The 21,051-nt window shown below is 45.3% G+C and overlaps 1 protein-coding gene across 1 annotated transcript in view; it reads left to right on the top strand.

Moving 5' to 3' along the window:
* RNF144B (ring finger protein 144B) overlaps nt 1–21,051 on the top strand; it is a 56,766-nt gene that overhangs the window by 20,619 nt on the left and 15,096 nt on the right. The window contains exon 3 of the mRNA XM_060244153.1: nt 19,182–19,286. Coding sequence (XP_060100136.1) covers nt 19,182–19,286 — 105 coding nt within the window. The remainder of the gene's footprint in view (nt 1–19,181; nt 19,287–21,051) is intronic.

The raw sequence follows: 21,051 nt of genomic DNA, 5'->3' as shown, positions 1-21,051 counted from the left end.
CCCCACAATTAAAAAAAAGCACTGACGTTAACGTCATTAATCCTGATGGAAGGAACAGAGTGGGCTGAAACAATCAAACCATTTTGTATTAATTTTCAGCAGGTTAGTAGACTCATTGATAAGGAACAGAGTGGAGCTTTTCTTACAAATATCCCCTCTTGGTGGCCTTACGATATGACAAATCTTTAGGACACAATAAAGCACTTTCTAGGGCTGATTATAGAACCTTTTCTTTTCCTCCTTCCCAGTGGGCTATAATGCCATATTTCTGAATTTATGGAGCTTATACTGAATATATGCTCTGACATGGAAAGCTCAGGCTAGGTCAATCTTGTCAGATCTTAGAAGCTAAGCAGGGTCAGCTCACGTAATATATGGATGGGAGCAGGGGTTGCTTTGTAGAAAAATAGGTGGTGGAGCTCATCCAGGGATTGTTATGCAGCTGCACCTACTATTCAATGGACAAGGTGGGGAGGAAGAGGGAGAACCCTCAGAAAGGTTCAGGAGCTGTGCTCCTGTGACCTGTTGCTGAATCCGAGGCCTGAATGGGAGACCACTAAGGAAGTCTAGTCTTGCTATGCAGAGGAAGCCAATGGAAAACCACCTCTGAATGTCTCTTGCCTTGAGAACCCTGTGGTTCAGTTGGCTGTAATTTGATGACGAAGAACCAAAAACGACATCAGACTATGAGTTGGATCCTCCTAAAGATATCTGGTGATGGAAGGATTTTCATCAGCAAAGCTTTACTTTCTTGTCTGCACGCTCACTACAGTCCCAAATGCCCCCCAGTGCTGCTTCTAAATGACGGGTGGGTTTCCCTGGAGATTTGGGAGGATGGAGCCTGGGAAGGGAGGGGTTTGGTGGGGGAAGGGACCTCAGTGGGCTGTAATGCCATAGAGTCCACCTTCCAATGCAGCCATTTTTTTCAGAAGTGACCTCTGTTGCCTGCTGATCAGTTGTAATCCTGGAAGATCTCTGTCTACAGAAATCTCCTCCAAGATCCAGCTCTCCAGCTCTTATCTATCTATCTCAGTAGTTTGCAATAGTGAATGTACATGGAATATGTGTGCATAAGTACTATCATATTATTGCTGTTGGGTGTGGCCCTTGAGATTATTAATGATGTGAGATCAACCCCCAGGCTGCTCTAAGTAGATAGTATCTTTTTCCCTTTAGATGCTAAATACTCCCTGCCCCCCATTTTTAAAGCATATGAATCATAAAGTTTTGATTGCATGGTTTTGCCATCTTGGGAATTTAAAATTTATTGAACCCAGAAAGCAGCTGACAATATGTTTAAAAATAACAGAGTTAAAACAAGGCCAAAGCCAACAGAGATGTGATTGTATGGTTCTTAAAGCGGCAAATGCCAAAAGAGACTGTTGTACCATTTAATAGATTTTGTTTCTTTGAACGCTTTAAGCGCTTCCCCTCCATTGCCGAAATGCTTCTTTTTCCAGGAGTCTGTCTTTGGAGGAAACAGGATATTTCCTGCTCCATCTCCCAATTACGTGGGAATACAGCAATGGTGGTGGAGTTTGAGTTGTAGAGAATAGTCTTTTTATTGTTTGAAAGGTCCTTAAGCAGTAGTAAATCTCATCTAAGCAAGTGAAGACAAGTTCAAAAAAAGTCCACTATCTAAGAATAATGCTAGTACATCATGTTATGGAGTCTTCACCATGATAGGCCTAAATAGGAGTCCTGTTCGGGTTGCTATCAATTTCTTACATTGAAATAGATTTACCATCGAGAGTACACAAGGCAGTGTTTGTTTTGCTGGGTAAATATTGCAGGACTGACTTTTAACCCTGGCAAATGGAGGTAGTCTAACAACATCTCTGTATGTTTCAGCAGTATCTGTGCGTCGTTAAGAAAGGAAGGTAAATATCAGTCCCCCTTGATATTGAAATCAAACACAGTTTAGTGTCAGAATCCACTCTTGTATATTCTAATCCTGAGTGTGCCTATTGGTGCACTTTATATTTTTCCTAACATGAGCGGAAACAAGGGGTCAGACTGGAAGATGCATGATTGGATTACCACCATTTTCTGCCTTTGCTTGTAAGTTTGTCCAAGGAGGGGTGGTAATTTGTCTTACTATGTCTGTGGCTACAACTACAAGTTATCACTTTTGTCTGTGGCATCTGCCATAATAGCTTTTGGAAATAGGGTTGCCAAGTCCAATTCAAGAAATATCTGGGGAAAAATTTGGTGTCTCTACCCCAAAAAACAGCCCCCCTAGAGCCCGTGGATCAATTCTCCATTATTTCCTATGGGAATAAATCTCCATAGGGAATAACAGAGTTCCCAGCAGACATTTCCCTCCCCTCCCCCCGCTTTCTGACGACCCTGGAGCGGGGGGAGGGTTTCCAAACCGGGGGATCCCCTGCGCCCACCTGGGGATTGGCAACCCTACTTGGAAAACTTGTTTTATCCTTTGTTAAATACTGGGTTCGATGCATGAGGAGGCTCAGTGCTTAGTGATCAAAGCTCTTTATTAGTGATTTAACATGTTATTTAAGTGACTACAAACTACTCTCAAGCACCAGAATATATGGCAATGTATACAGTTGGGGCAGGGGAAGCCCAGCCCTCAAGACGCAGAAAATATCCTGTGATTGTGCCCTTTTTAGATCCTTCATTAGAATATGCATACCCGTTGGCAGATCCTAGGATCCTTTGATACGGCCTCCTGATTGGCCAGTTTGAATTATGCAGCCAATCGGGATGCAGATCTTTGGATCCCCTCAGTCTGTTGTGTTGCGCCTCAAGCTCAGGACACAACATCCAACATGTCCAGGCATGCCTTCACATACATAACATCCTTGCTCTGAATAGAATCTAAATCCTGTTTTTAGGAGTTCCTTTACCCCTCTGTCTATCTGTCCGTCCATCCATCCATCTCTGCAGTTTTCTGTAGCATCCTTTAAATGACTTTTAAACAATTTGAGGACGTTGTGTTGTGTATTTTTAATTTTTTAAAAATGGAGGTACAGTGGGTAAGTTAGTTTCTTCTGTGGTAATACGAGCAGTCCAGTCAAAAAGACTCTGTTAACATTGTGCAATCTCATGGAACTTCCCCACATTTTTCTCTTAGAAGTTCAGTAGCGGCCCTGGGCATCCTGCCAATGCCTAGCAATTAACCTCAGTGATCCTGGAGGTGTTTTCCAGGTCTATGTCTACAAACAAGGCTTATCACTTCTGTGGAATCTTACTGTGATCTAGTCTTTTAGAGCTGGATTCCAGTCCAGTAGCACCTTAGAGTCCAACATCTGTCCAGGGTATGAACTTTCGATAGTCAGAGCTCCTTTCTTCAGATAACTTTGTCAGATATCTGTGCCTTTTAGTATCCTTCGATCTTAAGAATTTAAGCAACTGACTGTTATCTCTTTTTAAAAAGAAGCTTTCAGTTATTTGAGCAGAACTTTTGAGTAAATGGTCATGGGAAAAGGCTAAGAACTATATAATAAACAATACCAGATTTGAGTTTGAAGAACTCAACTGGAAAGTAAATTTGAAACATTAGAAAGTGCATTTATTTGTACCTTTGTTTTACATAGACATCTCTGTGTTTTTAAGGTTAAAAACATTGAACCAAGCCAAAGCCCTTGGTATTGGGGAAGATAATAAGTAGGCTTGCCAGTCCCCAGGTCCCAGCAGGGGTCCCCTGGTTTTGCAGGCTCCTCCCCACTGCCAACCAGCTGACTGGTGGAGGGGAAGCCCCGCCCCAACAGCTACCATGTGCAATTAAATCTTGGCAGGCTTAGAAGAAGCTTGGAAACTGCTTGCATTTTGGAAGGTGTATTTGCCTTTAAACCTCAGTAGGGGGGAAAGCTGGATGGGGTCAGGACGAGCAAGAAGATCCATGTGGCTCTTCCTAGTGAGTGTGTGAAGCTGTGGGAAAGGACGAGAGCAGAATCCCTCCATTTGTTTTGTATTCATTTCAGAAGTTATTTACATGGTAAAATAGTAAAGATTAAACTAGAACCTGATTATGGGATGGAGGAAAACTTCACCCCCTAGACTCCTTTGTTCCTTACTTTCATTTTCCTGTGTTAGTTTGAAAAGGTTGGTTGAAATACAGCACACTGTTACATTCAACAGCTCCCATGAGTAAATTGCCCCAGTGAGATCACAAAAGTGTGGGCTTGCAAACTGTGTTTATTTTGGCTGCTCTCTCTCTCTCGTCTGTTCCTTAATAAAGGGACTTGTGGTGATATGACAGATTTCACTTTCATTTAGTGGGAGTGCAGCTGCTGGGGAAGCCTTTGAAGGTAAAGAAGAGGATGAGGAAATGTATTCAGGGGAGCTGCACTGCTGGCTGTTTGTTTTTTTAAAGGGAATGGGAAAATCTCTTGGCTCCAACCCCAAAGTCTCCAGGCTCCACTCTCAAAGTCCCCGGGGATTTCCTGAGTTGGACCTGGCAACCCTGTTAATAAGTCAAAATACCAAACATTTGCATATGAGGATATGTGCCCCAGAACTGTAACTAACTAATTCTGTGCCTTAGGCAAGAATATAAAATTGTGGCCATTTTTTTTGGTGACCATTTTTTTAGTCAGGTACAACCATTTTTACAATTGCACTTGTGCTTTCAATGACATTAACATTAAACAAATAAGTTTTTATTTTTAAAGTTTATTTACTGCCAGAGAACCAGGAACATTCACATGCGCCACCTAGCTCAGTCTTAACTGTTTCTATTTCAAATGTTCTCTGGTGCCACAAACAAGAACAGTATCCTTGAAATGAGTGGATGGAGTGCAGAAACAGGCAGCATGGAACCGTGAACATACACAATACCTAGGGGTCCCAACCCCCCCGCTCTACCGGGGGACCCCAGGTTTCCGAGCCTCTTCCCCCGCTCCCCCCAAAAACGGAAGCGGGGGGAGAAGCAGCGTCCTCCTGCTGCTGCTGGCGGCGTCGGGGAGGATGCTGGGGGTGAACAGCATCACCAGCGGGGGTTGAGGGGGCGAGGCCGCCGCACCGCTGCACTGCACGCCCAAGCGCTTGCATCCGAGCAGCGCCCCCTGGGCATGCAGCCAGCAATGCGCCCTCACCCTGCGCGCCCCTGCTCGGCTCACCCGCTACGGAGGCTCCAGCTCCGCTCCCGACCGCTCAGGCTCCAGCGCGGAATGCGGCCCAGCCAGGCGATTGGGCCCCCGCTCGGCCCGCCCACGGCCACCTCTTCCTCCTCCTTTTCGCGCCTTCCCCGCCGGCCCGTGCCAAGTTCCCTTGTGCGCTGCCGTGCCAAGTGCACCCTTTGCGCACTGCCCGGGGCGAGCCCCGCGTGTGCCCGGTCCGGAGCAGGTAAGACCAGCTGGGCTTTCCGGGGAGAAGGGGGACACCGGGCCTGGCTGGAGGCGGCCGCCAGCTAGCGATAGGTCTGCCCGGGCCACGTGGGGGGTGGACTGGGGCTGGGCGCCTGGCGTGTAAACAGAGCCTCGGGCAGAGGAAGAGGAGGAGGTGGCTGCAGGCTGCTGTCTCCATGCGGGGTTGCCAAGTCCCACTCAAGAAATATCAGGGGATTTGGGGTGGGGGGAGCCAGGAGCAAGGGTTTGGCAAGCACCATTAAACTCCCAAGGGAGTCCTGGCGCTCACATCTGCACGGACCTCAACGCCTTGGAAATGCCTTCCCTCCATTGGAAAGAAGGAAGCAGATAGGAGTGCGGAGAAGAGGCAGCAGCGCTCGCCACGCTCCCCGGCGCCGTTTCCCCCTCCCCCTAGCTCCACCCCAGTGTCTCCTGGCTCCACCCCCAAAGTCTCCTGGCTCCACCCCCAAAGTCCCCAGATATTTCTCGGGTTGGACTTGGCAACCCTAACAATACCACATCATGTTTGAAATTCACAATGCAGTGGTAGCTGGCACCCAGTGGAGCTGGTAGGGCAGAGGGTGGCAAATGGTGGGCAAAAGGCCAAAGGAAACAATGGTCAGAGCAAATTATCGTATTTTTCGGACCATAAGACGCTGGGTTTGCAGAGGGGGCGGGTGCTTCCTCCGTGCCTGTCTGCTTGGCTCCAGCTCTGATGCTTAAAGCAAGCGCCGGGATCGGAGGGCAGAGGGAGCGATCCTGGCGCTTGCTGTAAGTGTCAGAGCTGGAGCCAGGCAGACAGGCACGGAGGAAGCACGCTGCCCTCTCCGCAGCCGGCGCTCGCGAAGCTCTGGGTTTGCGGTGGGGGCAGCGTGGAGCGATCCCAGCGCTTGCTGGAAGAAGCTGGAGCCAGGCAGGCAGGCGCGGGGGAAGCACCGGGATCAGAGGTGGAGGCAGCGGATCGCCCCCCAGGAGGAAGGTGCGTCCTATGGTCCGGAGCGCCTTATGGTCCGAAAAATACGGTAATTAGGATTAACAGCACATATTTTAGACTGATTTTGTAGCTGCAGAACAGTCTCCCACTGTCATTACAGCTTAACTGGCAAAAGAAAAAAAGTGTGTGTGTGGGGGGGAGATTATCCTGAAACGATCAGGCCTGGCAGCTCTAATTTTAAACCTATATATATATATATATATATATATATATATATATATATATATATATATATATATATATATATATATATATATATATATATATATATATATATATATATATAGTTTATATATAAATACACAAGCCAGGTCTGTGCTGGGAAATACCTGGAGCCTTTGGGGGTGGATCCAGGAGAGGGAGGGGTTTGGGGAGGGGAGGGGCCTCAGCATGGGCCAATGCCATAGAGTCCCCCTTTCAAAGCATCCATTTTCCTCAAGGGGAGCTCATCTTTGCCAGCTGGAGATCAGTTGTCAAAGTGGGAGACCTCCAGGCCCCACCTGGAGGCTGGCAACCCTAATGTTGCCAAAGAGTAAGTCTTTAAACCACACAAAGAGATGACTTCTGAAGTCTTACATAATATCTAGAGTTCTCATGTCATAACCAAACTCTGGAACTTGGTCCTATATACCCTATGAATTAATGACCCCCAAAATTTCCTATCATGAACAGCCTCACTTAGGTCTTGCAAACTGAAGGCTGTGGCATCCTTTGATGAGTCAATCCATCTAATCTCATTTCTGTTTTGGGGAGTTTATTTTTGACCATTTCAGGAAAGCCTGTTTACCACTTCCCATCCAAGGTAAGCTGCCTTTAATTTGCTGGTTTCTGCAGAAGCAGAAGTACTTCGAACAAATGGTTTGAGTTGCAGAAAAAAAAACTTTTATTGCTACAGCCTTTTGAAATACACAATGATGATATGCAACAAAGGGTCATGCAGGGGTTTCTTTGAGCAGGAATGCACAGGAACACAGTTCTGGCTGGCTTGGCTTCAGGGGGTGTGGCATAATATGCAGATGAGTTCCTGCAGGTCTTTTTCTTAAAAAAAAAAGACTCTGGCCGTTTTCCCACTGATCTTACTCCGGAGTGACGTCCCTCTTCACCGCACAGCGTCTGTGCAGATTTCCCACCAACTGCTGCGCACAACCAGGAAGTGCCGCGGCTTTTGCGTCGCAGATGTAAACCACTAAAAACCAGTTTACATCTGCGACGCAAAAGCCGCGGCTCTTCCTGGTTGTGCGCAGCAATTGGTGGGAAATCCACGCAGGCGCTGTGCGGTGAAGAGGGACGTCGCTCCGGAGTAAGGTCAGTGGGAAAACGGCCTCTGTGTGAAACAATGGTGATGTCAGGGGGGTTGTCTAATATGAAAATGAGTTCCTGCTGGACTTTTTCCTACAAAAAAAGCCCTGGTTGTTGGAATTGTGGATGGGGTGTAATTAGTCTGTGCACCTTTAACAGGCATGGTCAGGTCTGCTTTCTCGTGGACAGGCATTTGTTACTTCCATCCTGTAAGGAAAGTTGTTGATGTCTAACTTTCTCTACTAGCAGCAGTGACTTGACACTTGCTGGTAGAAGTGCCATTTAGAATGATGAAGTGGGAAGGCATACTCCTGGCTGTTATTATTGGTAAGCATGCCTCAGAGGGACCTGTGGATGTTATGAACAGTTTGACCCTCTGTACCAGCTAAAGACCAGGATCCAGTCTACTTTAGGTAGGTTATAGGTTTTATTCTTTATTTTTTAGGTTTTAGCCCAGCCCAGTGGACTCTTTTCCCCCTTTGAACACTCACAGCAAACTTCTAGCACCCACAATGGGTATTATTTTTAGTATTCAATAACAAGCTCTGCTCACGACCTGAGTTAGATCCTGGTGGAAGCTGTGTTCAGGTAGCCTGCTCAGGGTTGACTCAGCCTTCCATCCTTCCAAGGTCAGTAAAATGAGTACCCAACTTGCTGGGGGTAAAATGTAGATGGCTGGGGAAGGCAATGGCAAACCACCCCCTAAAAAGTCTGCCATGAAAACATCCTGAAAGTGATGTCACCCTAGGGTTGGAAATGACTGGTGCTTGCACAGGGGACTACCTTTTTTTTAAACATCTAAACACTGGAGAATGCACCACAGCTTACCCTAGGGTACAAGTGGACTAAATCACTCTTTCAGTAGTATTCACAGTAACTTTAATAGGCTGATGGTTCTCCAACAGGGCATATTAATAGAATGAATCATTGAGAAAGCCAGGACTGGGCTTAAACATTGAGGAAGGCAACTTCTGTGACTCCTTCCTCTCACTACATCCTTCTGTGACCTCTGGAACTTGTCTGTTTCATAGGGTTGTCAGCTTCTGGTTAGGAAATACTTGGAGATTTTGAAGTTGGAGCCTGAGAGGGGTAGGGTTCATGGAGAGGACAGACCTCAGAAGGTTATACTGCCACAGAGCCTACCTTCCAAAGTGGCCATTTTCTCTAAGTGAAGTGATCTCTGTTGCCTGGAGACCAGTTGTTCTCTTAGGAGATCTCTAGCCAGCACCTGGAGGTTGGCAGCCCTTTCAGGACAGTGCAGGAAGCAAATCAGAAATCTGCAATAGGAGGGGAGAACTGGCAAAAATCCCTTGGAAATGGTAATGTTTCTGTACTGCTCAAGGGGGCCAGTGGTAGTTTGGTCATGGTTTTGTGCAGGGGCCATTTCATAGAAAAAGAGTTGCCAGAACTCAATAGCACAACTCATTTGCATATGCCACACACCCCTGACATCACCGGAAGGTGGACTAAATTATATCAGCTCAGCATCTACCTTAAAATGCTTCTTGAATTATGGTTGTCCTAATAGAATCTTACTCCCATCATACTTTTTAAATGACTTTCTCCTATATGGCCACAGTGGCATGATGAAGATCTCCATCTGTCTGCTTTATATGTTTTGATTATTTTCCCTTTTTTTGTGAGGGAAAAACATTAAACAGTTTGTCAAATCTTAGAGTTCATCAAAATTCTCACAGGGGGGGTTGAACAATGGAGCCTAGAAGCAGGTATGTGGGTGGTGGTGGTAAGGAAGAAAGAGCACAATATAATTTAGAGGTTCCGGAGCTCTTCCTGTGAGCTTCTGCCTAAAATGGGGTCTGGTTTTGTGTCCTCCTGCTGCAACCTGACAGGAACGTTGTGAACCTGCAAAGGCCAGCTGAGAAGGAGAGTTTGGGAAATGACCTCTGCAGTGCTGCAGTGTTGTACAACATCTTTCCTTGTAATAGTGACTTTTCTGGAGCTTCACATGTAATTTGGTCTACTTTGTGCTCATATATTTGTCACTGAGGTTTTTGCGTAGGTCTGTGGTCGGTAGTCAAACTGATGCGACAAGTGGTAGGGCGAGATGTGTAGTAAAGTGTAGCTGTGGCTTTTTGTTGCTCTTGGCAACTAGTCTGGGTGCAGAGTTTGAAATTCCCCTTGTGAAAAGTCCCCAGCCCAAAAGATGTCCGCCGAGTTTATACTAGGACAAGAGCCTTTTCGGCTCTGGCACCCACCTGATGGAACAAGCTCCCTATGGAAATCAGGGCCCTGCGGGATCTGTTGCAGTTCCTTGGGGCCTGTAAGGAACTGTAAGGGGCCTGCTAGGCCTTTCAGTGAGATTTAGACATTTGATTCCCATCTGCCTAGGGTTGCCAAGTCCAATTAAAGAAAAATTTGGGGACTTTGGGGGTGGAGCCAGGAGACATTGGGGGTGGAGCCAGGAACAAGGATGTGACAAGCATAATTGAACTCCAAGGGAGTTCTGGCCATCACATTTAAAAATATTGGACTTACTAGGGGGACTTACTAGGAGCTAGGGTTGCCAAGTCCAATTCAAGAAATATCTGGGGACTTTGGGGGTGGAGCCAGGAACTTTGGGGGTGGAGCCAGGAGACATTGAGGCGGAGCCAAGAACAAGGGTGTGACAAGCATAATTGAACTCCAAGGGAGTTCTGGCCATCACATTTAAAGGGACAGCACGCCTTTTTAAATGCCTTTCTTCCATAGGAAATAATTAAGGATAGGGGCACCATCTTTTGGGGCTCATAGAATTGGACCCTCTGGTCCAATATTTTTGAAACTTGGGGGGTATTTTGGGGAGAGGCACTAGTTGCTATACTAAAAATCTGGTGCCTCTACCTCAAAAAATAGCCCCCCCAGAGCCCCCAATACCCATGGATCAATTCCGTATTATTCTCTATGGGAATCGTTCTCCATAGGGAATAATAGAGTGCCTAGTAGACATTTCCCTCCCCCCATGCTTTCCAAAGGGGGGGAGGGCCTCCATACCAGGGAATCCCCCCTCCCTGCCCCCTCCCCCCCCCTCTCTCTCTCACACACAAATACTTAACGTACTTGGTCTTCTTCCAGCAGAATTTGCTCGCTGTGAAAACGAAAGCAAGGCTGCACAGGAAAAGAAAGGGAGGGGCCGTTCCTGTTTCCTGTGCAGCCTTAAAGGGACACATTTTAAAAAACGGATCCCAAGCTGTAAAACAACATGATGCCTACAGGTATGTTCTGTCTCCCCCCGCCCCCAGATTTTTTAAGAGCGGGGGAGGACGCTGAAAATTCGGGGGTCCCCCACCAGGGCAGGAGGGTTGGGAAGCCTACATCTGCCCCTCCTGCTGTATGCTGTACACTGGCTGGATACTGGCCAGACCTGTGCTCTGAACGGGCAGTAGGTAACTTACCACAAATTCATAGTTCAGTGTACACTTGATAACATAAAGTAAGTTCATAGGCTTAACAGGAGTAGACCGGATTATCCTCGGTGTTGTTACAAGTCACAATATTCAATTTGTTTATGAGGCCCAGGATTCCATTCTGACAACTTTAAACCATCAAGGTTAGACCAGGAAGATTGTGTTTTCATGTGTTACTGCCTTGTTGAATGATCACTGTACTGGTATATAACTCAGCTTTGCATAGGAATGTGAGACTTGAGTTCTTGCATTTCATTGATTTTTGGTCCAGCTGCTTGCTATTTTTTCCCCTCTTAGTGCCCATGTACGTCAGATATATATTTGCTGACTGAGATCATACTTCATGTATCTGGGGAAGTGGTCTCAAACCCATGAAAGCTTATGCCACAATAATTCTGTAATTTATGGGGCCCCAAGGCTCCTTCTTGCTTTTTTTCAAGTCCCATTTAAAGTTAAATGATATTTTGCAATGAGTCAGCATGCTCCGTTGCGCATGCTAAGAAATCTACCACGTACTTGTGCGATCCCATTGAAAGCAGTGTTTGTGCAGTCTCTTGTTATGCAGAAAATAGGAGGCCAATCTTGTTTGAAAACTAGCTATAATTTTATCTTTTAACTAATAGGCAGCTGTTGTGTATCTAGATGGTAGTGGGATGATTCATCCTTCTCAGAATGGCCTAGGATTTTAGACGCATACCAAGTAATTGCATTGGGAAATATAGCAAAGAAAAAAAACCGATTGTGTCATCAAATTGGTAGATGTAGTTTTGTAACAGAACAGAATTTTCCCGTTTTAGACTCGGAGTAATTTAACACTGCATGTGGGCCAATTGGACAAGTGGGAGCATATGCAATGCACTCAGCTTGTTTGAACTGCATTGGATAAGTGACTTGTGTAAATAGTCTAAACTTATTGGATATTCTGAGCAATATTTCTGAAAATCAGAGGTGGTTTAGTCATTTTTGCTTCTATGGAGAGTACGGCTGCCAGCTCCATGCTGTGAAATACCTGGAGATTTTGAGGATGGAGCCAGAGGAGAGTGGAGTTTGGGGAGGGGAGGGACTTCAATGGGATATAATGTGATAGAGTCCACCTTCAAAAGCAGCCATTTTCTCCAGATAAACTGATCTCTGTTGCCCAGAGATCAGACATAATAGCGAGAGATCTCCAGCCACAACCTGGAGGTATTGGGAAAAGAAGAGTGAATAGACTACCACATGCCTTATTAAGCAGTTTTGGATAAATTTTCAGTTATTTGTCAAGAATCCAGCAATTATTTTTTTTATCAGAACCCTCTATTGAATGGCAAAGCAATTAAGTCCAGTGCTGTAAATCTAAGTAAGCTTGATGGGTTTCAGCATACAAAATGCCACAGAGATATACAAGGATTACTTAATATTGTCATCTACCTTAGTTTGTAGAATATTTCCTTGTGTCTTATTTTTCCAAAGTTACTGTGTAGTTATTCAAAAATTCACATACTTCTGTGGCTACCACGGAGGATTGAGGTCTCTAAGATCTGTGTCCATGATATATCTCTGTACACTAGTACAGGGGAGATGGGGTTGCTTCTCTAGACTTCTTCCCTTTTGATCTGTGCCCACCCTAATGTTTGGGTTTGGAATGCTGCTTTTCAAGCACTTCCAATTGTGGGAAGAGCCTATGTGTGAATAGTGTGTGTGTGCATCTCATTTATTTATTTACTTCATTTATTCCCCTCCTTTTTTCATCAGTATCCTCTTCTATTTTATCCTCACAACAACCCTGTGAGGTAGGTTAGGCTGAGGGTGTGTAACTGGGTCAAAATCACCCAGCAAGTTTAAATGCCAAAGTGTGAATTTGAATCTGGATCACCCAAATCCTAATCTGACACAGGGTGGCCAACAGTAGCTCTCCAGATGATTTTTGCCTACAACTCCCATCAGTCCCAGCCATTGGCCATGCTGGCTGGGGCTGATGGGAGTTGTAGGCAAAAACATCTGGAGAGCTACCGTTGGCCACCCCTATGACACTCACTTTCCCACTTTCCTTGGACTAAGCCCTATTAAATAGATGGGAGTAGAATTCTGAGTAGATCTGCTTTCTATCACTTTGTATCTGTGATAGGTTGAACATGCAGAAATGGGGCTCCATGACAGCCTGCCCTCCCCCCCCCATAAGCATTACCTGTACACAGGTATGATATGTGTACAAGCTTTAGTATTTCTGGTGTATCATGTATATATTCTCTTGTTGGCCTCTGTTTTGCCTAATTACTTGTCTCCTGACAGTTAAAAGCCAGATGGCAACATTTGTCATCCATAGCATTTGTAGTTTTTCTTACTTTGGGTGTTTTACTTTCCAAAAGAAATAAGGGTTATAGATGGAAATCTTTGAGGCTGAAGTGGAGAGAATTAATGGAACATACTGAATGAAGGACTGGATGTACTCAGAAAAAGCTACATAGTATGATGACTGAGATCAATCTTCTGTGTGTGTGTTTAGCTATTGGGAGTGGGGGGTGGGATCCCTAATAGTAACCTGAACTTTTGGTGAGAGGAGCCAAGCTGACTCATCACCTAGCAACATAAGATCTGAATGCCCTCCCTAAGGGGCATACTGAATGGTACATTCCAATGGGTGGAATGAACCCTGACAGAGGAGAGGGGTAAAAAGGAATTGTGTTGTTTAACCCTTTCTCCATCAACTGGTTTTCTTCTCAGATTTACCCTAAACTGGTGTCTCTTCACTGGGTTATAGATCTGAAATTGTCTTTCTAAATATATGTATGAAACCCTATGGGGGAACTGTGGTTACTGGCAGTGAAGAACTTTGAGCGGCAAAAACAGCTGGTGTAGAAAAGACAGAGACCTCTTTACCCATCCATTCCAAACTATGGCTGTTGAGTGTGTATGTATTTTGTTACTTTGTGTGTGGAATGTGTATTTTTGCACAGTTTCCCCCCCCTTTTAATCTAAAAAAAAAGTTATCTTATGGGTTGAATACCATACCAAGGCAGGGGGCAAAACTAGATGAAATCAGTAAGAAAGGTGGGCTATAAGTAAAGTAAATTAATAATAAATAAAATTCCTGTGAGTATAACTTCAAAAGCTTAGTAGTACAGTCCTAAACAGAGTTACACCCTTCTAAGCCTATTGGCTTCATTTGACTTTGACAGCTATAACTCTACTTAGGTTTGCACTGTAGATCCCTTAAAATACGACTTTTGAAAACCCTAGCGCTGTCAAAGCATTATCAATTGTACTATACTTAGTTCTAATTTATTCACAGAGTTTTTTGTTTTAAATCACAAACTTATTCAGCAGTGTCAGCTTTAGGACAGTGAAGATTTGTTCCAGACACATCTTGTGTTAGTTTACAGCCTACAACCAAAGAGCGACAGACCTCTTAAAAGGAATTACGTTGTTGTTTCCAGAACTGTACCAAGTCAGGATTTGTTAATTTCCTTCCTGCCCTGTCTCCTCCCTGCCAAAAAGTTACTACACATCAGTCAGTTGTTCTTACATTACCGGACTACTGTTTGCTCCCTGTTCTGCAGTATGTTGGTAACAAGAATAGGATGGGAAGAACTAACGAAGGGGATACTCCTCACCTGGTTCCGTAACTTCAAAGTTACACAAGTGGCATGGAAATATACTACTAAGGAGTGACAACTCTGCCGTAGAAAAACTTGCTTGTATTCACTGTTTTGATGGAAGCAGGGCCGGCCCCAGACTATCTGGCACCCTAGGCAAGGCTAACTTCTGGCACCCTTCCAGCCCCTTCTATGTTCTATCTAAAAGGAGGGGGTTTATGGGTTTTCTGTCTATAAACTGCCCTCAGCAAGGGGGGCGGGGTCTGACTGCTAACACTGCCAGAGCCGGCCTGATGCCCTGGGGCACCCTAGGCAGACTTGCTGCCTGGCGCCCCCCCCCTCCACGGCTCCCCCTCTGCGGCTCCACGCCCCCTCTCCTCCTCCACACCCCCCCGGGCACTCTGCTTTGCCTGCCTGCCGCCGCTAAAAACAGTGGTACTCCACTCGCTCCCTTCCCCCTGGGGCTCAACGGCTAAAAGTAAGCTTAGCTGGCTTCGCAGCCTGTGCCTAAACATTTTGTTAAGAGACAAAGCGCGCAGGCATGAGCTGCGAAGCTGGCTAAGCTTAGTTTTAGCCGGCGAGCCCCAGGGGGAAGGGAAAGAGTGAAGTGTTGCTGCTTTTAGCAGTGGCGGGCAGGCGAGCGGAGTGCCTGGGGGGGCGGGGGTGGGATGCCATGTCGGGGAGGTGGGCAGGTGGCAGCCTGGAGGGGGCTAGCGGCAGCAGCAGCGGCGGGGAGGGGGGAGGGAGGCAAGCTAAGCGCTTGCCTGGGGCACCGGAGGGGGGGTGCAAGAGCCCAATTTGCCACCCCGCACCTCTTGGCGCCCTAGGCAACCACCTAGTTTGCCTAGTGGGAGGGCTGGCCCTGAACACTGCAGGTAGTGTTATGTATTGACCTTAAAGTGTACCTTAGAGTGTATTGCATGGCGGGTATAACGTACTGGGACAGGAGACGTTGGTAGGGCAACATGCTTTAATGTAGGCACGTCACAAGAGAGAGAACACGCGGGCCGAGTCCCGCTTATATACATCACCCGCAGCAGCCTCCCAGACTGGCCGGCCCAATCCAGGCCCGTTAAACTTCCCACCTTAGCTGGGGATTGGTGGGGTGTTTGCGCCCTGTGCGGAGTCGCTTGGGGACAGCCCCTGTCGCTTCCGCGCCAGGCCGCACGTGGCTGGTTTATGTTATTGCGTTATTTCGTTATGGCGTCTTTGCGATACACTACAGCGGGCTCTACAGAAGGCGACCCAGGGTCCCCGGATGTAGCTTGCCATTCACCCCGCCCACCAAGACCAGCGGCGGGAAGTTTGGATGGGCCAGGATTGGCCTGGTCAATTCCAGGGGGCAGTTCCGGGCAATGTATATAAGCGGGGCCCGGCCCGCGTGTTCTCTCTCTTGTAATGTGCTCGCAATAAAGAATGTTGCCTTCCAACCGTCTCAGTTCTCAGTACATTACAGGTAGCCAAGGGAGGAGCAGGAGCCAGCACTGGTGTAGGAGCCAGGTAGGTGGAGGTGGCGGTGCTACAGGCAAATGGTCCATCTGGCAAGTGGGTGGCCTAGTGAGCAACTGAGAGGGGAGGATGAGGTTTCCCCTCATGAATCTTGTGAGTCCCCTGCTTGTATGTATGTCTATAAATCAGGGGTGGCCAAACTTGCTTAATGTAAGAGCCACATAGAATAAATATCAGATGTTTGAGAGCCGCAAGATATGAACGTCAGATGTTTCAGAGAAGGAAGGCAGGCAGGAATATAGATGGGGGAGGGAGGAGGGAAGGAGAGGTGGAAAGAAAGCAACTTTGAATGCATTCTCAAAGTCATCAGCTGGCTTGGCTTGGAGCAGTGATTTAGAGTGAGAAATACCTTTTCCAAGCTTGCTGATGGGGTGTTGGGGGCTTTGAAAGCCACACAGTATGTGTGAAAGAGCCACAGTTTGGCCACCCCTGGTATAAAGAATAAAGATATATATGAAATGCAACATATGTTAGTATAATGCTCTGTAGTAACAATATTAGAAATTAGGGTTTGTAGAATCTTTCAGGATCAAGTGCCGTGTTCTACTGGAGAAAGTTTTTCTTCCAGACGTTTCGTTCTCAGCTGCGGAGAACATCCTCAGTGGCGTTGCAGGATGTTCTCCGCAGCTGAGAACGAAACGTCTGGAAGGAAAACTTTCTCCAGTAGAACACGGCACTTGATCCCGAAAGATTCTACAAACCCTAATGATGTTACCAGCCGTGAAAACCTGAAATCTTTGATGATAATAGAAATGACGATTGTATACTATGTACTATTGATCAGACTAAGCTTTCAAAACTTAGAACATCCTAACCCTGCCCCCCCCTTGGTACTATTTATATTGGTATTGCTGAGTACATTGCAAGGAAATATTTAACAAATTCAAACAAATATGAACTAAAATATTCAGATTGTTCTTTTGGAATGCACACAATGCAGCAAAGAAGCCTTTAAAAATGGCAAGTTTAGCTTTTCTTGGGAATGTAGTCAAACGAGGATACTCACAAACGGTTGTTCAGTCAGGAATGCTAGTTTAATTTTACCTCCTTGATTCTACAAGCTATAATCCTGTAAAATGTAGGTCTGCTTCTTGAAACACTTAAGACTAGAATGCCTGTGAGCATGGAGTTTGGGGGAGGCAACAAATGGGAGGCAGTGGCCGCCTACAATTAATTATCAGGTATATGTATTCTTCCTTTTCATTATACTCTTCACAACTAGTTGGAAATAAGCATAGATGCATTTCTGGTTAAGATCCTGAGATTACCTCTAGCTATGCAAGCACTTTTGAATATCAACTAAACCAATGGATGAGGCAGGAGGTCATGTGAAATGCCTTAACCTGGGGCCCTGGAGAGCCACTTCCAGTCAGAGTAAACAATACCAACCTTGATCAACTTAGTATAAGGCAGCTTTATGTGTTCGATTGACGTATATAGACTTTTGAGGAGGTTCTTATGGGCAGCAGACTTGTTTTCTGATTCCTGTGTTCCAGCCCATGCGGCACTATCTTTCATCCTAACAAATTTGTGAGAAGCAGGTTGGGTCGGTGTGCATGTCTTTGTGTGCCTGACTAGTCACTTACAGCTCTCTCCTTTTGTGATCTTCAGATGTTGGGGTGTGGTTTGGAAATACCAAAACTGTGTTCTCTCACAGATAACTGTTGATTTCAGCTTTGATCGTCATGCTGCTTAGAGATTTCATTTAAGATGAACAATGGAAGATGCTTCAAGAATTTGCTAGAGGGCATGAAACATACATATACAAAATTGTTGCAAACTTGCAAAGGAGAGGAGGCTTTGCATCATTTTGGAATTCACCAAATTGTGTTTCATGTGTTAACTGGGACTCACCTTAAAAATAGTGTGCGTAGGGGTGCCAGTCTCCATGTGGTGTGTGGGGTCCCCAGCTGGAGTTCTCTCACTATTACAACTGATTTCAGGTGGTATAGATCAGCTCCCCTGGAGAAAATGGTTGCTTTGGAAGGCAGACTCTATGGCATTATAACCCATTGAAGTCCCTCCCCTCCCCAAACCCCACCATCCTCAGGTCCACCCCCAGAATCTTCAGGTATTTTTCAACTCAGAGCCAACAACCCTAAGTGTGTTTGTGTGGAGAGGAACCCTCAACTCCTGAGCCAGGCACAGTGGCAGGAGGAGCTTACTCATTCCCTCCCTTTTCCCCATGTGCTTTTGCTAGCAGAAAATGAACAGGAGAGCAGGCTCTTTGTCTCACTGCTGGTTTCATGTGCCCGCTGAACAATCCAACTTATGTTTAATGTATCATCTCATCAGACCCCCAGTTCAAGTTCACATGGGTGTCATCTTTTCATGACTGCTTTGGTTTATTAGATCTGCAAAAGCGCAGTAGCTAACTATCAGTTCTGTAGTTGCAATTAATTTTCACTGCTGATTTTGCTGAAGAAATATCCTAATTTTTTTTTTTTTAAACTCAATCTACAGTGACCTATTTTGAGACCTAAATAATGTGGGCATGGGCAAGTGCGTTTACATCTCGTACATTTACAACAGGGATGGACTTGCAAAAGGCACATTTTTTAAAGAGCAAAGCTTATAGTAATGACAACCAAAGGACTTTCCTGCTAAACTGCATAATTGCTTACGCTGCAGTTCACTAAGAAAAGTGTACCCTTGAAGCAAACAAAGGCAATATGGTCTTAGTCATTAGGTGAGAGTGCTTGAATTAGGAATACACAAAGGTAGACTAGGAAAGAAAAAAACAAAACAAAAACCGCCCTGTGCACATTTTAATTAAACCAAAATATATCCTTCTTGATGCTTTTCAAGGCTGTGTACAGGAAAAAAAAAATTAGCACAGATGGATTTGACTCTGACTCTGTGACTTGAACAAACTACCTGGAGGATAACGTAATCCATAATGAATTTTTTTCTGCATTGCTTTCTTAAATTAATCTCCTCTCTGGAATAACAAGGAATGTTCTTAGGATTCCAGGTCAGCCAATTAAGGCGCCCTGTGTGATGCATCCACTATGACAACTCCTGTGTTAAATATGGATTGTAACTGATTTGTATCTTTTTAAATTTCTGTTCCCCGTCTCATGTTTAGTGCCTAAAACAGTACATGCAGCTGGCAATTCGTGAAGCATGCGGCTCTCCCATCACTTGTCCTGACATGATGTGTTTAAACCGTGGGACTCTGCAAGAAACGGAGGTATCAACACTTGTCATCCTTCTTCTTTCTTTTAATCGTCTTTGTTCATTTACATAATGAATATATTAGACTGTTTCCTCCCCTTAATTACCTCTAATGACTACTTGGCGGGAGGCCCACTTGACATGGAAAACTAGCAACAACCAGATGGTTTCCCTCTTGTTTTTCCTTTCCTGGGGAAATGTTTACTTGGCATCCGGAGATCTCAGAACTACCTGCTTAAAAGCTACAAGAGTCCCCTCTGAATTTCGCCAGTTCTCCTCCTTTAGTGATGAACCAGGATACGTAAGGCATGCTGGATGGCAAAATACAGGTTTCAGAAAGTTTTAAATGCGGTACTTGTTGCTTAAATTGTAAAGTGGAGCAGTGTGAGAATACTCTTTGAGAGAGCTGGTTGTAAAGACAGTATTATAGAGGTAAGTGATGGTATAAACAAAGGTGGGTGTGTATCTTAGCAACAAATTGCTAAGGCTACCAACTTGAAACTGTGATGGCTCAAAACAAAAATCTGCAGAAATCTGAAGGTCAAGAAGTAAAAAGCCTCCAACGCCTCAACAGTCCATGCATATACTCCATTTAAAGCAATTTGCAAGTAGTTTCCATAGAGCCCATCTGCCTATGCTAACTGCTGTTTTCTGCCTTGTTCTCTATTCTTGTTCCAGGTGGGTAGCCATGTCGGTCTGAAGTAGCAGAATAAAATTTGAATTCAGTGGCACCATTAAGACCAGTGAAGTTTTATTCGAAGTATGAGGAAGTGTGCTCACAAAAGCTCATAACTGTGAATGAAACTTTGTTGGTCTTAAAGGTGCCACTGAACTCAAACTTTGTTCTAATTTATTCCTCCAGAATGTTGTATTCCCAATCTAGAATCAATTAATCATGAATATAATTGGCAACTCAGTCTGAATTATGCATTACTGTATATCTGCCCAAGTAGATTGAACAATGGCAGGGACGCATAACCGCTCTTAATACAACCACAGCTCCTGCACCAGTTGGGTTTTCTGAGTTGGCTCTTTCTTTCTTTAGCTTATTTATAGCCTGCCCTTTCTCACTAAGATTCAGTGCAGGTTATGAAGTACACACACAGGTTATAAAGTACACAGAGAGAGAGAGTATATGTAATCACACAGTACAGGATATTGAGTGGCTAACAAAATAGCACTAGGAATACAAAACTGAATAAAGCAAATGCCAGTGCAACCATACAGTTTAACATACACACTAAATAAGGCAATAACTAGGAATACAAAATTAATTCACCATGTGAGCAGCCAACTTCCCAAGTCAGCGTAGTTAAAGCAATGCAGAATGTGGGACTACAAAGATATAAGAAATGAAGTACCCTTTCTCTCTCCCACATAAAGGCACCCTGCATGACCATTCTGTCTGATTAGGCAGGCTGTTTCACAAGGTGAGAGATGTGACAAAGAATGTGTGTGAGGGGGCAGTGTTTATAGGGTTGGCCAGAGACAGCCAGTTTGGTGTAGTGGTTAGGACCGCGGACTCTAATCTGGGAGAACCAGGTTTTATTCCCCACTTCTCCACATGCAGTTGCTGGTGTGATCTTGGGTCAGTCGCAAGTTCTCTCAGAGCTGTTCTCTCAAGAGCAGTTCTCAAAAGAGCTCTCTCAGCTCCACCTACCTCACAGGGTTTCTGGTGTGGGGAGCAGGAGAGAAAGGAGATTGAAACCACTCTGAGTGAAGGGCAGGGTATAAATCCAATCTCTTCTTCTTTTTAATGCTCAAGCTACTTAGAGCTGACA

Source organism: Heteronotia binoei, chromosome 7, assembly GCF_032191835.1.
Source record: "Heteronotia binoei isolate CCM8104 ecotype False Entrance Well chromosome 7, APGP_CSIRO_Hbin_v1, whole genome shotgun sequence".
Classification (NCBI taxonomy): Eukaryota; Metazoa; Chordata; class Lepidosauria; order Squamata; family Gekkonidae; genus Heteronotia; species Heteronotia binoei.
The sequence above is the reverse complement of the archived record's forward strand: the minus strand, read 5'-3'. Positions and strand labels throughout refer to the sequence as shown.